General features: G+C 41.1%; 1 protein-coding gene and 1 pseudogene across 2 annotated transcripts in view; one reads left to right on the forward strand and one right to left on the reverse strand.

The window, feature by feature from the left end:
* The first annotated feature begins 8,952 nt into the window (after nucleotides 1-8,952).
* On the forward strand, nucleotides 8,953-9,884 carry LOC138492943 (uncharacterized; annotated as a pseudogene).
* Nucleotides 9,885-15,261: 5,377 nt separating this feature from the next.
* The window catches only part of ACAP2 (ArfGAP with coiled-coil, ankyrin repeat and PH domains 2), a 1,585,345-nt gene continuing 1,576,290 nt past the window's right edge, over nucleotides 15,262-24,316 (reverse strand). Inside the window, exon 23 of one of the 2 annotated variants that reach the window (XM_069618585.1) lies at nucleotides 15,262-16,588. In XM_069618585.1, the coding sequence (XP_069474686.1) occupies nucleotides 16,485-16,588 (104 nt within the window). In that variant the 3' untranslated portion in view covers nucleotides 15,262-16,484. The remainder of the gene's footprint in view (nucleotides 16,589-24,316) is intronic. The other variant, XM_069618583.1, reaches the window with a different exon arrangement.

The following is a 24,316-nucleotide window of genomic DNA, read 5'->3' on the forward strand; positions in this document are numbered from 1 at the left end:
TTTGGGAACTATGCTTTCAAGGGAGATCGGGATGAAGAGACAACCTTTTCTACTTGTTCTTCCTCAAAGGAAGCTCCCTAAAGAAACTGTCCAACACCAGTATTAAAACAGGAGTTCTTTTGCATTTGCCCACAGCTAAGGTTCCTGAGTGTTCAAAAAAATACTCCAGTATGGTTATATTTGTGTACTTTAACAACCTTGACCAGCAGAATGGGAAGAAAAGCCTTCATGATCAAAATGATGGCCTTCAGTTGTGACCAATTTATGTGCTCCGTCTACTGCTGAGATAACCAAGCCATGCACCTGCAGAATGCCTCACTGGGCGCCCTAAACAAACATGCAGGTATATGTTGTTAAAGAAATCTGAGGGTATCGACTCAAGGTGGCTCTCATGAGTAGATGTTCTACATATGATCAATAGGAATATATGGACTTAACGTTTTTTCTGTTTAATGCAATGATTCCTCCCACACATACCTCATATTTGAAATCCCCTTTAGGAACAGAAAGGGTTTCAGCTTTGAGCCAGACGTGATGTTAGCAGCATAATTTCCTGATGTTGTCAGCACCATCTTCCTCAGTTCCTTTTTCCACATCTATCAGCAGGAAGGTTGTTCTTCCCCTTACCCACTCTGGTGGAGTTTTTGCAAATATGAGGTCTCCTGAATTGGTCTTTAAGCCCCTTCATAGCTTCAACGGTATCTGCAATGAAGTGTTGAGAATTGCCCCAATGAAATTACTCCTCTGCATAGGAGACAGGTTGGGATTCATCTGGTTAACTGAAAATGTTATACTGAACTGTGTTGCAAAGCTACTCAGAGGAAACATCCTGGAAGGGGGTTTTGATCACCCAATAGTTCAGCTATGGCTACAAATAAATTGCCTGAAATAGGACATAGGCTACCTCGCGGAAAAACTGCATCTTCGGCAGACAGCACACCACAAGAAGCTGGGATACGAGCAGACTTGAAATCAGCCGCTGCAAAAAGTAAAGGACCACCCTACGCCCCAATACTATAGAACCTCCCCCCCATCAGAATCAGACTCGGCAGTCTCTCCTCCACAACTATGCCATCACATCACCCCCCCCACCCACCACCTAACACTTTAGACACTGTCTGCTCCTCTCCTCCCCACCACCCTGTACAGCTGTACCCCCCCACTTATGTGCCCGTCTGTATCCTAACCCGCCCCCTCTGTATATCTGTACTGTTAGCTTTGCAAAGCGCTCTGTTGTGTATGTGTATTGTTGTATATCTCTGTAATGCGCTCCGTTGGTTCTCAAAAGTAGGTTTGTGCTCAAACATCACAATAATAATAACTGGGTATCGCTGAGACTTAGGGGACGAAATTTGTCCTGAAGCCGTTGAACTCCCATTGTACATCGCAGAAAGCGTTTATGTGCTTTCCTGATTGGGATTTCAAAGTAAACACTCTGTTGATCAAGTAGCACCAACTAGTCGCTCTCCAAAAGGTCTGGAATCTTTACCATGCTGAAATTTTCCAACATCAAGAAGAGATTTAGAAATGAAATCTAGAATGGGTCCTATAAGCCATTGATTTTTCCAAGATTTAGAATTACCTGGAATAAAATCGCAGCCCTCCCTCACTGATGTTCAGGACTTTCCTAAACAGCATTTAGAGATCAGAATATTAAAGAGGAAACGGGCAGATCGTCCAATTATACATAGAACAGCACGGTACCTACGCGGAAGATGAAGATCGCATTCCAAGAGTTCTGAATTACAAATTAAAATTTCTATACCTGTATGCTGTGTCATGTGTCGGGGGGGTTGGGGGGGTTGGGCATGCTGTGCTGAAGGAGCTGGCTCCAAAACAAATTAGGAGGGAAAGTGAGAAATATGGATGGAAGAATAACAGGTTTCTATTGACTAATCTTTGGTCATTTCATAATTTCCTATTTCATGACACAGTAGTCAAAAAGACTGGTAACTAGGCTCCGTTAAGGTGTTGGGTTAAGAACTGTTCAGTACAGTGGAACGCACAAAACAGTATCCCACCTCTATTGTAAACAATATATGCATGATTTACATGTATAGAAAATTGTGCTTAATAATGCCTGAAAGAACTCATTCTAAGCTGAGAGTTCACACAGCTTTGAAAGAGACAAAGGCACCTTGTCTGTGCCAATCTTTTATCAGCCTTTATCCCCCTTCTCCTAATATAGCCTCAAATACTATACTGTACCAGCAGTTTTAGCACATTGAAGAGGCAGCATTTAATCTAGCTTTTGTGTGGAAGCACTGGTAACGACCCAGTCCATGCTGAAATCAAATCAACTACATACCACTACACATTTCCGTTAAATGCAGTTTAAAAAACAGGTAAGGACATACTTAATGAATAGAGGACGGACTAATATAGCATTGTTTAGTCTCCTTGTCAAATTAAGTATCTGCTCTCAGATGTACTGGAAGAAAGGTCATGTGTGTCCTCGAAAGCTAGCAGACAAAAATAAATGTTAGCCTAGCAAAGGAATAGGTTCAGAAGGATTATTTTGTATACATTTTAAATCTGAGTGTCAGGGTATTATGACACTTTGAAATAGAAGGATATAATAGCACACCGCTATATACAAGGCAAATCGATCAGGTTGGAGTTGGAACATTACCTCTGCAGAAGAGTCACATAGTTTACTACTGTTTGCATTCAGCCTACATGCTGCTCTTGCAGTAAAACAGACATGAACCGTGTTATGGTTTGGTTTTCACTGTGGGAGTTTGGGGGAATAGAGTAATGCGGGGACGGCAAGGGTGAACGTCTTGATGGACAAAGAGGGGGCAGTGTCAATAAGTGTGCCTTAACTAATGCTTGGCAAAGTTAATTACATGCCTACGCACGAAGCACTAATAGAGAGGCGGGCGCCATAACAGTACTAATCCATGCTTTGCAGCTCATCTTCTAGTCTGCATTGCCAGCTCACTTGCCCTTCCATAACAAGTAAACCGCTTTTTTCAATTGTTAATTTTTCTTTTTGCAATTTAAGTTTGAAGTAATGGTTTGAATGCCTTTATAAGTAATGTATACTGGAACACGATGTACACAGCTAGAACACCTAAAAAGTGGAGAACGGAATGATGTATTCACAAGCAAGGGACTTCTTCTCAGATTGGAAATCGCGCATCAGGAAGTTTCCTAAAAACTAGGCAACTTAAGACAGTACCTGACCTTTCCATTTGCAATGAGTAAAGCTGAACAGATCCCCCTTTTAAATCGTTTTCCTGACTGCTAGTAAATGTGCTACACCAGCAACCCCCTATACACCACCTCTTCCATCCACTCAAATTCGTCTATGCCTTATTCTCAACCAGACTAGGCATTTTTAAGACTTTTAAACCATTGCTGCCTTCTAAAGCTTAATGTCTTAAATTTTACAACTGAATACTAAACTTTACACTGACTTTCCCAGAGTCAAAATGTGGAAAACAAGGCTGGGTGTAAAAGCATCTGCACAGAACTATTCACTATGGTAGCATGACGGTATGTTCACATGGGAATCAAAGTGTCACAATACCTATGAGAAAAGTGATCAGACCTTCAACAAGGACAATTGCACTCCATTGTGGTTACCTCATTGAAAACAAAAAGCTGCCTGACTCAAGAGACCTTGAACTCATTGCTCATCTGCTCAAGGATGATGTAATTCGGCGGCACTAGGGTGGTAAAAGTGATGTGCTAAAACAGACATTACATATAACAAGTGTGCCAGGGAGGAACAAGTGGGAATGCAGTCTATTACCAAAAGGAATAGTATCAGCCTAAAAAATGTCATGTCAAATAACCTCCATGTAAAAGAAATGACAAATACAGTGATAATGTGCAAGATCAGGAAGACCCTGAATATGATAAACCAACTCTCAAACCAGATCTAATGTAAACATACGAATTTCAGACCTTACAATAACATAACACAATAAACAAACTAAATACGTGGTCTGAAATTAAAACAAAATGACATGAAGTTGTCCGATCACTAAAAAACATTTATTCAGTATAGCGTGAAACAAGGGCCCTGAGGCATGAAGGCGCTTAAACAAGACAAACAGAACAACAACAGTTAATCAGGATCATACCAAGAACATTTATTTATCCACGGTCAACTATCAGTTTAAGATCAGATGAAATGTTAGAGAAATGGTTACAATGTACCAGAAAAGATGGAAGGTTACTAAGGCCACAACCAATAATTATACAATCCCTGTTGGCTTGTGTAAACCATTCGTCCAACTTAATCCTATGCAGGACCTCAAACTACAGCCTTCTACCAATCCCATGTCCCGATCTTTGTTGCAACCAAGCCAAAACCTTGTTCCTAAGGGCATCTCTAGGTTCAGGCCTCATGGATGGCATAACATTGGTAATAATAAGATTCCTTGGATCCAAGGCTAGCTCTCTCAATTACTTCTCTGCAATAAATGGCATCTGAGACTTAGTGAGGCTTACACTTCTAAATGGGCTAGAAATAAGCTTGGTGCGAAAACAAGAATCGCTACATAATGTGGCCAGTCCTAAATCAGCATCAGCTGTCGCCTGCCCAACAAGGGCTTGCCCAACCACAACTCCAGGTGCATAGGGTGCGTTCAGGGAGGGATGATGTTGGCGGATAAACAATATTAAGTTTAATTCGTTCAGTCTGACTGCTTTTGTCTTCAGGCCCAACAGAGTCATATTCATGATAAAGAGTTTGATGGTTCTTATTAGCCACCCAAATATTCAATGGAGGGTCTGTTTGACAAAGGTTGTCCACTTGTCCACCATAACAGGGCATGCCGGTGTCTCTGCATTTAATGTTAGATCTGTTTGGCACAGAATGTCCACCATAACAGGATGCAACAATGTTGCAACTTCAGCCAGTGAGTCCAAGCACAAGCCAAAATCATAAAAATGTTTGCATTTGAAGAGGCCATTCTAAAGATCATTTGCATAGGGCCCTTGGGCACATCTGTACTGCTTCAGTCATTGTTGGGAAGCAATGATGTGTATCTGGGGCTCCATGCTCCCCAGTTATGGCCTTGAAGTTAAGTTTGGAGACCACTGGATGTATACAACCAAAATAACCATTAATGTACCTTAAGATTATAGGCAAATGCAAAATATGCCCGCCCTTTACGTTGTTGACACAGTATTGCAGACCTAACACATTGTATCTCCTTCCTACCTCTATGGGATAGTTTATTTAGCTGCCTTAATAGCTGTAGCCTGTAAATCATGTATTATATAGAAGATAATGCCATAGTTGATCAAACTCTGCACCTTTGATCTAAGATACATCCTATTTGCCTGGTTATCTAGATATCAAAAGGCATTTTAAACAATTTCGGAGGGACGTGCCTTAGAAATGTTTGAGTTGTCTCTTATTACAAAACACAACAGATTGCTCCATCTGCCCTAGTTCTCCAAGTCTGCTGTAACCTTGTCTAACATGGACACATACTTCTAGACACTTCACAAAAGGCATGGCTCCCTGGAGTACACCAAGCTTCTTTTACACTTCTTTAGTCATTTGTCCAATAACCCCAAAGCACTGCTTCCTCGGATCTCCAAGCTTTTGACGGAACCCCAATGTCACAATATTAGCCCTGGTGGTTAGAAGGGCTTCAACGCCATTGGTGGACTTGCTGGAGTACCTTTTGGTGTCTACATTTGAGACCAATCTGACTTGACTCGTGATTTGTATCATAGGAACTGCAGTCGGAAAGCCCATTTGCACTAGAAGCAAACCACCTTATTTTAGTTGATTTCAGAAAACAGTTTATAACTAATGAGCCAATGTACTACAGGGATTGAACGCAGAGTGGGTTCTATGAAATGCAGGACTTTGTTAAAAATACTGTGGTAAATGTTACATTAAGGATTTGGCCATCAATTTTGGTCATAGACCGGTCTTTGTATGCGGTTAAATCAATGCTGAATCGAAAGCTAGAAACCACGATAAACGATAATCAGTGCCCTCAGCAGAGCAAAATGCACAGCACCTACTCCCATGATAGCAAAGGAACCACACTGTCCCAATGGACCTCCGTCAACCAATCATATGTGGGTGCAGGAGTTGAAATGGCTGAATTGCTTAATTTCTAACGTTTCAAGCAGGTGACTTAAAATGACCACTACATTCTAGTCACCACGCATTATAGAGAGGGATTTTAGCCAGAGCATGATACTTCTATTTGCCCTGTCAGTGTGCCCTCTGCTGACTAGCATATACCAACTTGTCTACATTCAACAATCACTCCTAGATAAGTCTTGTGCTGCCCCTGGGGCCATAGCAGCTGTATTGGGACATCGGAAATCCATTGTGGGACAGCCGGATGGAACCTGAACACTCACAGCATTTACATTTGTTCCTATAAAGGCATTTGCTTTAAGTATTGGGATCGAGATGTAAATGAGCCAGCACTTATAAGTACCCTGTATGTTCCTAACCAGACAGAACAAAGGCATCTTGCAAGATTAAAAAAGCCACCTCCAAAAGTCATCTCAGAGGGACATTTATCATACAGATGTTAGACCATACATTTAGAAAACATAGCTTTAAATCGAACCTTCTAACTGATAAAAAGTTGATGATCTGAGCAAGGCCATTGAAGGCGTCAGCACAGAGCATTATAAAGTTTTGGCTTTGAATAAAGGATTTAGAAAACATACTTTAAGAAAGCAAACTCTGAAGTCAAATGTAGGAACAGTTGCCATTGTATGTGCAGGTGGGATCGCAACACTGCTGGTGTTGGCACTTTCCCAACAGCCAACGGTGCAGGATGGAAGGAAGGAAACTGCATATAACACATCTTGTTCGCAAAAGTCATTTGCTTCTTAATGTGCTTTTTGCAAACGGCAAGGTTTGGTAGCTTGATACAAAACCTTCACTTAAAGAAACCTTTTTAGTTACGAACAATGCTGCTTGTCTGAATCTGCAGAAGCCATGACTTTAAGGCCTTTTTCAATACCAGATCGCTTTGCAGTCCACAACATTAGGCGCTTACATCATCCCAGAGCTAAATGGACTGAACACTCTGCTAGACAAGTGCACGACACGTGGCTGGATAATTTTTGAAGTAGGATGTTCATCCAGAGTGAACATAAATCAATGACTAATTTTCCCATAACAGTCAACAACTGCCAAGATGACTATTAGTAGAGATAGTGCTGTAGGCACTCTTCTCAGAAGCAGTGGCATCATTAGGGGGGTGCGGACCGCACTGGGTTATACCATTACAGGGGGTGATATCGACTGTCTATGTCACTTGTTGTGCAGTGTTTTAGCCCAGGGGCAGAAATGTATTATTACAAAATATCTGTGTTATGTTAGTTGTAAACACAAAAACGTTTTTAGTTAATAAATATGGAACAATGCGTGTCTATCAATATCAGATGATGTTGCAGCAGCCTCCCGCAGCAGGAACACACACGTGCCGCCTGCGCCCGTGCTGTAAATAGCACAGCGCATGCGCACTTACACAAAAGCTAGTGCGCAGCCAGTCACTTTCATAATTTGGCGTGGAAGACGGAACAGAACACTGCTTACAAGGTAAGTTCCATTTTTCTTTTTCTAAATGAAAGGCATTTATACTAATCCTACCTAAAAAAAAACGAGTTTATAAAAATAAATATTTACCGTAAAATCTCAAGTATAATGTGCATTGCGCACAATTTTTACCCATTCAAGGTCGTTAAAAGTGGAGGTGCGCTGTGCGCATTAATTATAAAAGGGACATCTGGTAACACCAACCCTAGTGACGCCACTGGTCGGGGCCCAATGCCCCATCTAATCCAGCCTTTGGCTGCAAGCCCTGAATCAGTGTTTCCCTTTCCCCTGAGTTGTTCGAGCTTGCACACAATACTCAACTAAATACCCCCTTTAAAAACAATCCGTAGGTTTCAGTCAATTTTGGGAAAGCTACATATCCCCAAAACGAAACAACGATTCGCCTCGACATTCAAGTGGTATGGTGCATACAAAATGTAGTGAATTCTTTCAAAGTTTGTGGCATTAGGTGGAATGGCTTTATTGTTGACGACACACAGAAATTCATAGGAAAACAGAAAAACTGAAGCCAACACCTGCTGACTGTTTGCCGGGACACCCCATATAATACTATTTCTGCTCCTCATCTTAACCCCTGTTATTTTGCTACACTTGGTTCCTCCCCTCCTTCACTGCGACTATTCATTGGGATACAAAGTGCGGACTGTGCATATTTTTTATGTTCTGAAGCTGTGTTCAAGGGGCAGGGACCTTGTGCGTGCAATCCGTCCTGTGCCGGGAAGCCAGCATTTGGGAGCCAGGAGTCACTGCGGCCGCAGACCCATGCAGCCACTGGGAGTCTGGCGCGTTTAATAGCAGATGCCCTTCTATGATAAAAGGCAGGGACATTAGATAAAATGTAAGTTAAGTGTTTTCCTGAAAGTGTTCTAAAAAACCAGGCTGCACATTATACTAGAGATTTTACGGCAGTATTCATGAACAAGGACAAAGAATATCAAGATTAATGTAATTCTATGTAGAAAGATTTTCAAATAAATGTTGCTAGAATTCAAATAAATTAAGAAATGTTACATTTAAGAAATTTAGAAATATATAATTCTATTGTTGAACGGTATTCTATCGTGCCACATGGAATGCATACAGCAAAGAGGCCAAGTGGAAACCAGCAAAGAAAAGCAAAAAAGAAAAGAAATGAATCACTGGTTCAATATGTCAAGAGACCATATGGCCAGGGTTCATCAAAAGACACTGTTCCTCAGTCTCCAATTGATAAAGCTGATTCTTTTGATGCGAGCATGCATTCTTCAGTAACGCAAGGAATGGAAATGGCCGAATTTGAATCAGAAGAGAGTACTGAAATTCACTCCAGCTACGATAATGTAAATGAGATGGCGAGCAAAGTTCAGGAGAACTTTTAAGCATTCTAAAATGATGCTTCTTTCTGGAATATACCAGTATCAGATTATTTTTGGGTTGAAACCATCAAAAGAGTAAGTGCTTCTTTTCGGAAACAAGACGGGCCTTTCAGTGTTTTGACAAGGCAAGATGCAGAAGGAGATGTGCGCCAACTATCAAAAGAGTGGTTTTACAAGGTGATGCCAAATGGCAAGAAAATGCTGCGGTCATGGATGGCTTACTCACTCGTCAGCAGGACATTATACTGCTTTTGCTGCCGACTCTTTGCCGTTAATGCTATAGATATGACATCAAAGTTTGTGACTGGGTTTTAGATGTGGTGGAAACTGAGCCCAAAAGTACATAATCACGAGACATCCGAAGAGCACGGACATTGCCTTGAAAAATGGAAAACCTTGGCAGCAGGATTTAGGCTGCACCAAACAAATGACAGTGAAAGTATTTCTTTGATGGATACGGAGAAGAAAAAGTGGAGGGACGTCTTGCACGGGTTACTTGATATCACATTGTTTCTTAGCAAGCAGGATCTGGCATTCCGTGGCCACAAGGAAGATGCATCTTCATTGAATAAAGGGAACTTTGTTGAGATGGTTGAGATGCATTCAAAATATGATCCAGTACTTAAAGAGCACCTAATGAGATTAAAGCGGACCACATGTAAACTTAAAGCATCAGTATCTTATCTTGCAGCAAAAACTCAGAATGAGTTTATAAAAGTCCTGGGAAATCATGTGAAGGGGCTGAAGTTGAAGTGAGAGATTTTTCTAGGATTTTTCCCTTTAAAAGGGAGGGGGGAAAAGCTGCAGGCCTCAGTTAGGACATTCTTAAAAGTTTGGAAAGTGATGGACTTGACATAATTATGTGCTGCGCTCAAGGTTACAATAATGCTGCCATCATGGCTGGAATCCATGGAGGTGTACAAGCCATTCTCAAAAGAAAGAACAAGAAAGTTATTTGGAATTGATGCCTGTACCATTCACTTCACTTGTGCAGTCAATTTTGCTGAAAATTCATCATGCGTGACATTTTTTGGAACTCTTAACACAATGTTTTCCTTCTTTGCTGTTTCCACTCATCAATGGGATGTTTTAATTGAACACAATGGAATGTCAGTGAAACGGCTATCAACACCACGCTGGAGTGCTCATAGTGCTGCAGTTAAGCCAGTAAAAGAAATGTTTGATGAATGTGTGGCAGTGATTGAAGCTCTATGTGATCCTCAAAAAAATGTGGATACAAGGTATAGCAAAAGGTCTGCTATCTGGAATTTCACATTTCTGTGCTACCTTTACGTTTGGTGCGATGTACTTGAGGAAGTTAATCTTACAATATAGTACCTGCAGACTAAGGGTTTACCTATTGACAAGGTGGTGACAAAGCTAGAAACGCTAAGACTTTCTGCATGAGAAGTGCAGTCACCTAATGGAGCATGCAATTGAACAGACGCTTTTAAAATTAGACCAATATGGACGTTCAGTAGAGAGAAGATCCAGGTTCAAGAAGAGGATGGCAAGGGAGCAATCGAGACACACTGGACTCACTCAAGAAGAAAACAAGAGGGTAATACATAGAACTGTAGATCAGATAAAAAAGCCATAAAGGAAGTAGAAGCCATGTTTGAGGCTGTTCAAGGCAAACGTCTCATATCTGCCACTGAAGATGAGGTACTGGTGTCCATTCCAAAATGGACCACTTTCTATAATGAGTTATCCAAGAGTGAGCTTTTAATAGAAATACCAAGGCTGAGAAGGCACCTGAAAGCAGCAGATATTGATCTCGAAGAAGCCAATGACCAGTCATGGGCCTACCTAGAATCTCTTCCCCATACTCTCACTAAGCCTACAATTATTTCTTACAATCTGTGTATCGGTGGCTTCATGGGAGAGGACTTTTTCAAAGCTGAAACTTGAACTATTTGTGACCTACCATGGGACAGTTAAGGCTTTCAGATCTTGCGATATTATCAATTGAAAGTGATATGGCGAAAGGCGTTGATTTTGATGAAATGATTCACAAGTTTGCAGGCGTTAAGGCCAGGTAAGAAAAGTTCTGATTCAGTTGAGATTCAATGTAAGTTGTATATTATCTGAGCAGTGAGTTACTGATTGTGCAAACCCAATACAGAAACCCATCTCATGTAACTAAGGTTTAATGTTAAAATTAAAAAAAAGAATTTGATATGGTTCTCAAATGCTTTTGTTTTCTTCTTATGTCCTTCGTAAATTTAGAGCCTAAATTTACAAACACTACTAAGGAGTCTGTATGGTGTGGTACAGGAGGAGTCGGAGGAAGTCAGGAAGGGGTGACACCATGATTTACTGCATAAGAGGTCACCAACCCTAGTGACGCCACTGCTGAGAAGTCACACTTTGCACATAGGAGCAACTGTAGTTTTTTGTCCAGGTTCATCTAAGGGAAATGTCCTCCACTAGAAACGATATCATTTGAGGTGCATGAGCTAGCCACAAGACTACAAGAGAGCAGTCTATTCAAGTTTTACAATATAAAGCACCTAAAACAGCAGCAAAACTATCAAGAGCAAATTGATGCTTGTGCAGGGAGCGGAGAAGTATCACAATGGACAGAAAGTATAACGAAATCCCCTTGTATAGAAGACTAAATGAACAGAAGATGTGCTTTATCCAACATCTCTTCTACTGAAGTATCTATGATTGAGATGAGAGCCAGTGTTGCACATCACAGGTCTGGAATAGAGACGTCACTCATACAGTCTTTCTGCTCTGCATCATTATGGCACCTGGTCTGCATTGAAAAGTCAATCGAGTTGACAGTTATTCAACTAGCTAGAGCAGGGGGCTGCAACCTTTGGCTTGTCCAGTGTTTTGGACTAAAAGTACTATCAGCCTTAACATGTATAGTCAACGGTGAGTGGTCATGGGCGTCATAATGCACAACATGTGGAGAACCCCAGGATACTGACCCGAGCAAGAGGTTCTGTTGACAAGAAGATTGTGTGTCTAAGTTTACTCACAGAACCATTGCATCCATGCTTTAGCATGAAGAGAATACCCCACGAGTTGTACAGTCTACAATGAAAGTTACTGGTATAGTCTTGTAGTTACCAAAACATGTTTTCAAAGTAACAAGTACATTAACAGCAGCAGGCAATGCTTTAGGCCAACAACAAACTGGTTTTACTCAAACTATTACTTTTCAAGAGATGAGATGACTAGGAAACTCTGCAGCAGGTTGTCCTTCAGTTAAACGTTCACAATGTAAGAATGTGACTGGTCTGTGGTCTGTGATGTGCCAGAAATGACACAATGGCAATTGAAAGCCAAGACAAATGTTGGTGTGTAGCACCATAAACAATAAGTTAGACGATTTTGAACACCTCAGGAATGGTATAGTTGGTCCTTCAATCCACTCAAAAATATAAGCAGCTATGGAACGCAAAGTAACTACTGACTTATGAGGAGGGAATGCACTTCCCAGTGAGACTATCCACAAATACCTACAACCCTTTCCCAAGATGAAAATTAAACACTAGTTTGCTTCTTAGCAGAAAGCATCCAGCAACCACCTCTATCTTTTGGCGTAGGTAGGGTAAATTGTACATCCCCTTTGATGTATACTTTTTTTTAATCAAGGTGTAACTACATTGCTCTAAGAGCACTGTCATGCTATGTGTGAAAGATGAAGGAAGAATAAGAAGGGCCTTTCCTATTGAATAATTATCATAGGTGAGTACGGCACTCTCCTTCAGCACCATACACTTATGCGCCAGCTGTTGAAGTTTAGTATAGCCAAGCATGTGGGCTGCCTGCACAAAGTTACAATGAAGTTTGGAGGCGTTTTCCCCCCAATATTTATCCTAAAAAGACTGGACGGTTTTGTGTGAATCACGTAAATGCTGTCCACTTGGACAGGTGAATAAATAACCCCTGAATTATGAGATGGCAATTTGCCAGTGTTCTGCTGCCCAAACAAGCATTTCAAAATCATTGGAACTCAAATTACTTTATCGGTCTCAAAAGGTTGATCATTAGCACTTTACTGAATCTCATCAGAAAGCCCACATACCTTAAGGTGCAGCAATAGCGTGAGAATTAGTCTCCTGTGTGAAAAGGGGAATGAAGAAGCAGTTTAGACCACTGGGTAAGATGGGTCGAACTCCAAAATAGAGTGCATCACAGTTAGGATAATCTGGGTAATGTATTCTGCATGACTGACAACACAAAGTTCTGCTTCAATGAGGTTTCTTGCCACAACAATGAATGCCTTAGAGGCGGACCGACAAGGTATGCGGCTAGACCTGCAGGCTCTCCATCAACCGAACAGGCATAGTATTGTATAGCAAAAAGATGATGCTTGAAGGCTGAAGGACCATCTGCAATACCGCACATTCTATTATGCTCATGAAATGACAGACAAATGTCCCCTTCACATTCCATCTCTGACAACATGTTAAAGGGATTTCAAATATACTGGCCTGGGTAAAATTTACTGCGATTTGTAGCAAGCCCACCCTCCTTTGTAGCAGAGCTAACAGTTTGGAAATTCATTGCTACTGTTTTCACTGGGCTACCAATAGTGGAGGAGGAAGGGATGAGTGGCAAGCATACCTGAACTGGTAACTCTTCACATTTTGTTATCAAACCTGGGTCTTACAACAACCAGAAGGAGCTACCAGGTTCCAGAAATCTGGACAGTAGAAATAGATCTCAATCTGTTACAAATGCAATTCGATACATCAAAGGTAGTAGTGTTCGAGCTAGCACCACGTATAAGGCTCACAGACTCCAAGCATGCTCTGGTACCTTTACAGGAAATTGGACAGCTTCAAGAAATGGGACCATGTCCAGCAGAATAGCACCATTTCTATACCATCACATTCAGTTATGAAATCGACAGGCAGCCCCAACACCTTTTCTCTAAAAGTTAGTGAAGGCTCTAATGTTCAGCTAGCCCAGTTGGTTACTGTGAGATTTTACAGCCAAAGCTGAATAAATAGGACAAAATATGTCAAGATAGTTTGGGTCATACAGGAGATTTAAAAAAATAAATGTATAATGTACTTGCAAGTCAATGCCAAGGACCTTTGGGCATGTGTATGGCAAGCAAGAACTTCAGAAGTCAGGTTATGTCATCAGTTCTGCAAGCAAGAGGACCCAACATTAAGACAATCATGCTCAATGCTAAATCTTTGGAACTTGACAAGGATGGAAAAATTCACCATATGTAAAAGAGTTGTGAAAATAAACAATACGGAGAAGCAGACATGGTTCAGACAGCCTTCCTCTGTAGAAGGAAAAAATACAGTTATGGATGGTAGGACAGGGCTTAACAAAATCATTGAATAATGAAATCCAGTTAGGTATTCCGGATATCCTCAATGTATATGCATGGGAAATGCACAAATATAAAAGGAGAGGACTTGCATATTTTGGTAATTCTGAAAATGACCAAAAGCCTACACCCTATCCCCCCCTTAGACAACAGATATGGCATTAATACCGGACGGAGTACATGCTAAAGAATCGGTGGGCCAGATTGTTGGTTTCCTGTGTCTTTCACAAATGTCTATGGAGAAATACTTCTTACATTTTGGGTGTTTGGAGATAACCTCATGCGTGATAATTTCATAAATGCTTCAGCTGTTCTCGAAATAGGAATACGGATGATGGGAATATCTGTTAGTCTCAGAGGTGTCTGTCCACAATCTTTTCTGCAAGCATACTGGGCAAATCATTGCATCATGAAATGCATTCGCTGTCATCACAAACAGAATGCAGTCTATGTGAACAATATAAATTAATCATTTGTGGAGAGTGAACATACAAACACTGATGCAAATGTCAAAGCACAAAAAAAAACATAAATGATATCTGGATAGGTTTAACAAGTTTGCTTGGGGATTCCATCCTGAAAATAAGATTGTAAAAAAACTCATTGATTGATGGGTTTTAAAACCTATTTGTGACGCAAATGTGCAAACGTTACTGTACACGGTTTTCGTGCAACACAGCTGATTTCAAAATACTGCACCCCTAAACAGCATGCAACCTCAGCATTCGCTCTATGTATGGGACAGAAACCACACTGCATAAAGAACACACTTCCAACCCATGACAGCTTAACATGTTGTAGTTCTAAGGATTCAAGACGGTTGCTTCAATTTAATTTGAATTACAACCCTATTAAGTGCAAAGAGATCCTAATATGCAAAGTGAAACATTCGATATAGCTTCTTCTCAGCAGTGACTAGTCATGACAAAAAATGTCCTGCACTATACACTCCCCATGGTATTATTCAAGGCTCTTTGCAACGATTAATGCAATATGTCATTTAAAAAAGTAATTCAAAATAAAAACAAATCTGTTCGGAAAACAAATTTACCAAAAGGGACAGAAAACATATTACACAAATGGAGACTTAAAAAATAAGATTACAGATTGTCTAAAATAATTATAAAAATGATATGCTACAGCAGTAACACAGGAACCCGAGTACTTGTGTTACCTGGTTAAAGCAAATTACTTAATAGCATGCTGTGCAAAAGTATGAACGTCTAAGAATGTGCAATGCTATTTGTGTACATAAAACCAGCATATGAATAATGTTTGCTATAACAAAGTAAATATAATTTATCTTTTGTTCCATCTCAGACATAGGTAAACAATTACCGATACACATTTCAGCCAATCTTCTATGAGGTCTAATAGCCAGCATCAAGTGACATGCATTTGAATACCCAAGTAGACTTCCTTTTGCAAAATCACAACAGCGAGATCATATTCATAAAAGTTTACTGTGTAGAATATGGATTGAATATGGGAGTAAAAGATGGCAACAGTGAAGAAAGCCCTATCCACGTGAGAAATGTAGGATGAATTAGCCAGGTGCTTAGTCCTTAGTGACCACTATTGAGTGACAATACACTACAGACTGTGTACTGTGCATACTCATTTATTTACATATGTGTTGAGACCCAATTATATTTTACAGACCCTACATTCTGAGAAGGACATTAGTGTTTGGTGCTTGAATTGCATGCTGTCAAATAAACTGAATTTGTTATCTGTTGATTGAGGAGGCTACCCAGATATCCAAACGCTGTCAACCTGTATTGTTGAGATACAGATACCGAAACAATTTAAGGATATTATTTGGTCCTCTTGTTATGTCCAATGCATTTTGGAGTCAGAATTGGACCACATTAAGTGGCCCGACACTCGCACCGATTGGAGTTGGCTGCAAGACGCCTGCACATCCTTCTTTCCTCCCATTAGGGTAAAACATAGGGATCCAGGTGAAGATGTGAATAGTCAAAATAAGCAGCGACAACATATACTTGATGCAATGGGGCACTTTCTTAGAGTGCAGGAGTGCTGAGGTATGCATCAAGTCTGGGGCATCGCAATGCATTTCTTCCAATGAAAAACCATGGTTCCATGTTGTCACATTAGCATCAGGGCTAGCAGTCCCAGACTTTCGTATATTATCTAATGTGCCCAGGGCTGGTAAAACAGCCAGGCACTTTACTCTGGAAGCAGCGGAGATAGGGGGCAGGGAAGGGTACACATCTCTCCTCGACATCCTTCAGGACTTCGGCGAGTCCGATGGCTGGAAACGGTTTAATTTTTCAGGGTTGTTAGACGCCATGTGGGAAAAATCCCGGAAAATGTCCTGGTAGGTCTCATCGCCTGTAAAAGAAAAGGCAAAACTGTTAAAACGCTGGTGACACTGAATTCAAAGCAACAGTAACAATCTGAATGATCATCACCCATATGAGAACTGGGGTCCATCGGCCTAGGATGTTGCACACGTCACAAATGAAGATGCGATTCGACAGATGATAGACAAGTGAGCGAAGTAGCATGGACATGCTGAGACCAATAGACACTATACCTGAAAACAACCTCAGAGCAGCCCGATAGATGAAAGCATAGAGTAAGATAAAGAACTTCAGAGTTATCCAAAGAGAAGGCATGCATATGAAGTCAAAAGAAACAGGTCAGACTAAAGAGGCACATTATGCCTCACGTGCATGGAAATTGTATTAGAATACATTTAAAAAACAAGGAACCTTTTTACATTGCTGCACCACACAACTGTTTGTTCGTTTTTATCTATAACTGTTCATATATCTTCATGAGAAAAGAAAGAATATGGAACATTAGAGAATGTCTGAAGAGTGGGGGGGGGGAAGGCAGCATGTTAATAACAGAGGAACACAAACAGAAAGAAGAATAAGAAAAGAGTTTCATATAACAAAACCAGATCAGCTGAAAGTGGAGTAGAAAGGAAACGGAATGAAGCGCAAGCCGTAAAAAATAAAATAAAACGAAATGAGCAAAACCTCCACTTTGGTCCTTGCAATGCATGAGTGAACAACTGCAAGCCGGACTCTACGACGTTCAATCCCACCTCCACCCCTAACCAGAGACTGATACCAAGCACAATGTGCTTTCCTGGCCCAGTTAGCACACTACCTGAAGTGGCAAGTGCCTTGGCATTAACCTCTCCAGGAATCACATTGCCGAAGATTGCAGAGGTTATATCAGTCACCTCTAAAGGAAGCACTTCACTTGGGAATACCAGTGCTATACCACACACTATTCTAGCTACCCCTCCGGCACTTTCTAGTGGCGAGCCTGAAACCCCCACTTTTGCTCAGGCCATAGTCAGCAAGCTACCCAGTAGCTTCCAGAAAGAATATCGTAAAGGAGCATTAATTAATGCTAGATTACTGCAAGCACCCCTCCTTGACATCGCCGATCTGATCATATCCAATTATTTATATCTACTAGTAATCTCTGAATCATGGCTATATGAGGCTTCTGGCCCAGCGCTATCCTTGGCCTTACCCTCAAACTACACCATCTACCCTAAGGATAGAATAGACACAAGAGGAGGAGGGGTCGCTCTCAAAGCCAAAGCCTCCCTACCTATCACAGACACCAGTAGTTCCTCTACCTCCATGTGTAATCTCCTAACTACTAAACAAACGCTCTCCAACAGCACCACAACAGTCCACCAGGTCTATCGACCCCCTGGCCCGTCTCTCGTTTTTGAAGAAGAAATCTTGCACCTCCACTTAGCCACCAAAAGCTTGCCCAAAACAATCCTCCTTGGTGACGTCAACTTCGGTCTCCTGGACGGGTCTAACAATAATGCTATATTCTTAGCTAGTTCTCTCGATACTCTAGGCTTCTCTCAGCGTAGCCTCTGACCAACACATGTGAAATGCTGTATTCTAGGATGGATAGCTGATCTCAATTACAAAGTTGCGGTCACCTCCAATCAGCCTCGAGTATGGACCGACCAAAATATAATCTCTTTCTCCATACCGATATCCAACCCCTGCCACCTAAAGTGCCACCCCTGCCTCCCTCAATTACCCAAAGCTCACGTAGCATTACTAAAACTAGTATCCTACCCCTTCTGGACAAACTGACCTCAGCACAGACATTCCCCAACGACCCCGCTTCGCTGGTTGAAACATATAACTTACCCTAACCCACGCCATCAACACTGTGTCTCCACTAACAGTGGAAAGGCAAATCTATGGTGCATATTAACACCTGGTTCTCAACAGATCTCAAAGACCTCCACCTGAAAAAGTGGGAAGCCGAGACCAACTGGAGGAATAATCTATCTAAACCTTCCAAAGCTAACTTCCTCTCGCTCTCGGTGAGGACTAATCACCTATCAGGTTGTACGCTTGTGGAAACATACTATGTGCTTGCGTTGAGCCCAACGAGGAGGTGTGAGCAGATTAATTTTATATTACGCGTTATGACTATCAAGTCTATTTCCTCTGAGATGGGGCTAATAGAAGTCTTTCTGTTTTAGTTTTCGATGAATGTGTGGGAAGTGGTATACTTCAAGGTTAGTGTTATACATTACCTTTGTCGTCACGATGCCTTTTTTGAAAATGGAAAGTTAATATTTACATGTGTTAATGTTTGTAGGAAAACAGTAAGATAGCCCTTGAAGGAGGATATGTTTATTTATCCGACACGCATCAGGATAACAGAAGATTGTTGAAACTTGATTTTTGTTATTATCATTTGCTGTCATAGTGTCACTAATGTGAAACTGTGGATAAGTGTGAGGTATCTTTAAATTAATAAATAGTTGGGGCCATTTTGAGCTCTCATGTAATTTAGGTTATATAATATGCGAGTAACAAATCTATCTTTTTTTTTAAATAGTCAAAGGTGTTACACTATTTCTGTTTTATTTGATGTTTAGTGATCATCAACATTTTATAACTAATGGGATCTGTCAGAGAGTGCATTTGGGTTACTCATTAATCATTCAGTCTATTTGGGTTATGAGGTGCCTAAGGATTTGACTCATTTGCACCCAAAGTCTTCTGAATTGTTTTAATTCGGAGTGATTTAAATAACCTTAGTAGACTGTGCACCCCCATATCTACGTTAAGTGGGGCACACACATTTACCCCGCTTGCTGGCTTGCACTAGAAAGAATAGAGTTGGACCCGGATGATCTATCTTATAAGACTCTGGAATGCACCACTTGGGAACAGCTAGATTTACTATCTCCAGCATGCTAATACAATGATTGCCGAGGCTGTACAAATTCAAGCTAGTTAAATCACCCGGGTCCACAGTGAACGAAAGGTCTTTCAAATCAAAAGCAAGGCTTTGTAAACTAATTGGAGGATACCTGGCAAACAGGAATAGAAAAACCTTTTTCACGAAAGTCTGATATCTTATTAAACCCCTAATTACTATACAGGCTCTTAAAGGCACACAATCTCATCATAGTGGACCCAGTCTCTTTTTCTTTGAGGACATAAAAAAGACACATTCAACATGTGAACTAATATTGGCAACAACTTCTTTAAAACTAAGGCGACAACCAACAGATTCAATGCTTAACACTTGCTCGTTTTCCCCAGATACAATATTGAAAGATATCTTTTGTAGAAAAGCCCACCTCAATGGGGAGGTAACAATGGACTAGCCTGCCCACATTCAATTCAGTAATCAGATGAAGTAATGCTGGTTAGGAAAACACAGGCATCACATTTTGGGTCTGGCAACAGCCGAGATAGGCACACTATGGTGGATAGGTACAATATGGTGGTTATGTCTGCCAAGAATGGTTAATATATGCTCTTACGCATGCATAATTTGCAACATGGGTGATGTTGCAAGCTTGACCAACTTGCTGAATTGCAACTCTTGAGTTGAGACAAATTATCAAGAGTCACAGCGTTTAAAAATGGGGAAAGTGATGGGAAGTTCTGGGTTGATAAATGGAAGTAAGTTTTGGTTAGTCAGGTATTCCAATAGGAGCAGACAAAAGCTCCCCAACCACAGAGGTGAGCAACCTTGATAGCAATACACTCACTTAGCACCCAGGATGTGAGCCAGAGCCAATTAGTTGCCTTGGAAAGCGGCTAATGACTGACATTATTGACCACCATTACGATCCCTATCTGCACCTCGCCATGCCACTCGCTGCCTACCTCTTTCCCCTCCCCCCCCCCCCATGTGCTATGTGTAGCTGGTGCCTGCCCCCCACACTCCAGCTAGCTCCTGCACCTCTGCCAACTCCTTGCTGCCATATACTCTGCCATAGAAATCGAACGAGGGCTCTGTCTATTTGGATGGTGTCCCACCTTTCACATTTCACTGCCAGCCATATGTCCCTTTCGTATATCTGCGTCCCTGAAGGTTCGCATGCTCGGAGCAAGTCACATTCTGAGCACGCTCACCCTTTCTTTTAGCGGTTTCAGCACTTGGGGTCTTTTGTGAGGTTTTGACAGCCTTATAGTTTGCACCCGCAGGTTATACTTGCATGTTAATAGCCTTCGGGCCTTGTTAACACCTGCACTTTTTCTTGGTTCATTAACTCTTCAGTTATACAAAGACACTCCACTCTGCATTTTCAGTAACAGAAGTAATTTTTCACTATGATACTTCTCTTATCACAATATGAATGAAGATTCTGCAGAACATAAAACATCCACCTTTTGCCAGTTTGCTAAGCTTCCAAACACAGATCGTGGCTGCACAAATATATGTAACAAATTACAAAGGCATGTGCTCCACCAACAAAACAAAGACAAAAAAAGAAATGCAAGCAGAGGAAAAAATGCAGTGGTGTAAAGAAATTGCTGCCAATGAGAGGAGTGGAGAAATGGAGTGAGCTGCAGAGACAATCTCAGTGCTACACAGAGGATGCTGGATGGACATACTTGCCTCAGTAGCTAATGAGAGCTCTCGTGTGTCCGTCACAAGTCACACCCACAAGAAAGTTATCTTTCTAATGAACTGGGAATCAAGGAGAGGCAGGATGCAAGAAAACAATTAAGTGACTATTGAGTAGCCGGTGACTTAACAGCCAGCTAAATGTGAAACTTTGCGATCGAGTCACACTGTACTATCCACCTTACATTTGTCTTATTGTGTGAACTGCACCTGTCAATAAGTCCCTGTAAATAGATAACTAACTCATCTAACAATGACTAGAGCTTCATATTGCAAAGAGTAATCTGGGGCCCCCATCACCAGTGAAGAGAAGATCATCAACGGTGGGATTTCTAATGAGGCCCGTTACACTAGGGCGTTGGGTTCATCTACGAAGTGACATTGGACAGTCGCCTGTTGATAATTACAACAGCTTAGTGGCAGTGCTGCATAGTGCCATAAACCTCAGATATCCATATTAAGTGCAGAGGGTATTTGTCCAGATAGAAATACTTAAACACGCAAATAAATTGAACTTGCATACTCTTAAAGAAAACACAAAGAAAAGTTAGAGACAATTTGAGGTCATGCCCAGAGTGTAAGCTCATTAGTAAAGAAAGACAGTCGAAACAAGTTATTAATATAAGTATTTATGTTAAAATAAAAGTCTTTTGACTGAAAACACAAAACACTACATTAGTCTAAAAGAAAACATTTCTAAGGAAGACTTTACAAGTATGATTGCCACAGTTAAAGTGCAGATTTCGAACACTAATGAATAGATTTTGCATTGTTTTTGCCACTCAACGCTTACATTAAACAGGCATAAATTGCACAATAAGTTCAAGATTCATTAAAGTGGACAGCTGCAAAAGCAATAACATTAACACTGGTGTATGTAACAGCAGTAACACAAATATGTAATCATTACAAAATTGGCATATTCAATTTGGTGCCACTGGCCTATCCGATCTTTGTCTAAACGACACGGACATGCAATAATAAAACAAACACTACAATATACAATAGTGCCAACACTGCATATGAAATAATAGCAGCACAGACATATGCAATACTGACAATGCAGTCATATGCAAAAGTGGCAACAAAGGCATATTGGTTTATGGAATAGTGTTAACAATGGCATAATCAAAAGTGACATGTGCAAAAGCAGCAACATTGGAACATGCAAAGGAAGCCGCCAGATATGTGAAATAACTCTGGTATATCTAGATAGGGTCAGCCAACAGTACCCATCTTGCTATTGGAATTATACCTTCATATTTTATTGAAAGTACAGTATTGTAAATCTGAGCAAAGCAGAGAAGCCCAGCATCATAATTCATGAGGCGCCTGATAACAGGGGAGACACCGTTCCATGCCCACTATCCATTAGGAAAGAGGACATAAGATCAGAAAAAGTTTGTGATGAAATTACAATGGATTAAAAAAATGAGAAAAAGAGTGCTGCTTTCTAAAACGAGTATTATACATTCTGAACGATAACTACATCTGACGAAGATTGTAGATTCATTTTCTAAAAGAATGTACCATTGCAATAGAAAACTGGATGAGTACTATTCTGTAAAAAGTTGCTTGCAGGTTGAGGTTTAAGTATTTCTAAACCGTGAAGTGTTTTATATGGCTTCAGATACAATCAATGTACACTTGTAGAATACTGAATGTCTTATAAAAAAATCCTCCAATAATCTGAGCTTTACAATCCATTACACAGTTTATAGGGTATACCCCTAAGTTACACAGCTGAACACTGCTCAAATATCTTTGTAGATAAATGTTTAAGACAGCAGCACAAATCAGTGGTTAGACTCAACTTTGGCTCAGAAAAAGGTCAATCAGGCACAGCAATTTTTTTAAAAACCATTGTGATACATGGCTATCCCCCATTAGGAGTTTCCTGAAATGTTAAGTGTTATTTGTTTAATGTCTTTATTTTAGTACAAAACAACATAAAACAATAATGTTCTCTTCGTGGGACATTCTGGAATCATGTTGCATGAGGTCTGATGCATTTATGTGGTCGCCAATTTGTCAGAAACCAAAAATTGCATCAGAGTGAATGTTCCACAAACAGAAAGACCAGACTACCTACGAATGGAAGCGAATTCTATTCTGTGCCTCCGGTCCATCAAATTTAAAATTAAAATGCCTTTGGCTTAACTGTATATAAAACAGTCCGCAATGGTTAAAGATACATATAAAAAACATTCAATTTTAATTGTGCGATATTTAAATTCTAGACAAGATAAGGAACAGGTTACTTACCTGTAACTGTTGTTCTCCAGCATGGGTCTGGCATGGATTCACATGCTCATGAATATTCCCTATCGTCAGGCTGGGAATCCTTGGTAAAGAAAAAAATCAGTATCAGTTTCGTTTCTGAACTGTCTTTCTTAGTAGTAACGAATCCCTGGTCTCTGGGTCATACTGCCCCCAGCCAATGACTGCCCTCTCCCTAAGCCCCTCCTCTGGCAGCCATCCTCAGATTTGGTAGCACGTAAAGTGGCAGTATGACCAAGTGAAGAGCCGCAGAGGGGAAGGAGGGAGGGTTTGCATGTGAAACTATGCCAGACCCGTGCTGGAGAACAACAGTTACAGGTAAGTAACTTGTTCCTTCTCCAGCATGGGGTCTGGCATGGATTCACATGCTCATGAATATAAGAATACATAGCAGTACACACATGCACAACCACGGGAGGTGGCAAAAGGCTCAACATTAAGCATTGCATAAACTCAACATTAAGCAACTCTCACCTCCTCATCAGGCCCACCTTCAGGCGAACAGGTTGCGCAGCACTGCTTGGCCGACTCTGGACTCCTCCCTGGAATCCCGGTCGACGCAGTAGAATCTCGTGAAGGTGTGCGTCGACCTCCACGTAGCAGCCCTGCAGATGTCCAGCAGAGGCACACCAGACAAGAACGCAGTAGTACCTGCGATCGCTCTGGTCGAATGGGCTCTCGGACGGCCTGGCAACGGTCGGTTGGCCAACCGATGACGGTGCATGATGCAGCCGGAGAGCCATCTGGAAATGCAAGCCTTCGAGAGAGCCTTCCCTTGGTTCGCAGGTCCAAAGTTCACAAACAGCTGTGATGTCTTCTGAAAACTCTTCGTTCGGTCCACGTAGAACTTAAGCGCTCTAGCTACATCCAGCAAGTGCAAAGTCCTCTCGGAAGGTGACGGAA

Source organism: Ambystoma mexicanum, chromosome 10 (assembly GCF_040938575.1).
Source record: "Ambystoma mexicanum isolate Mex_15411 chromosome 10, UKY_AmexF1_1, whole genome shotgun sequence".
Taxonomy (NCBI): domain Eukaryota; kingdom Metazoa; phylum Chordata; class Amphibia; order Caudata; family Ambystomatidae; genus Ambystoma; species Ambystoma mexicanum.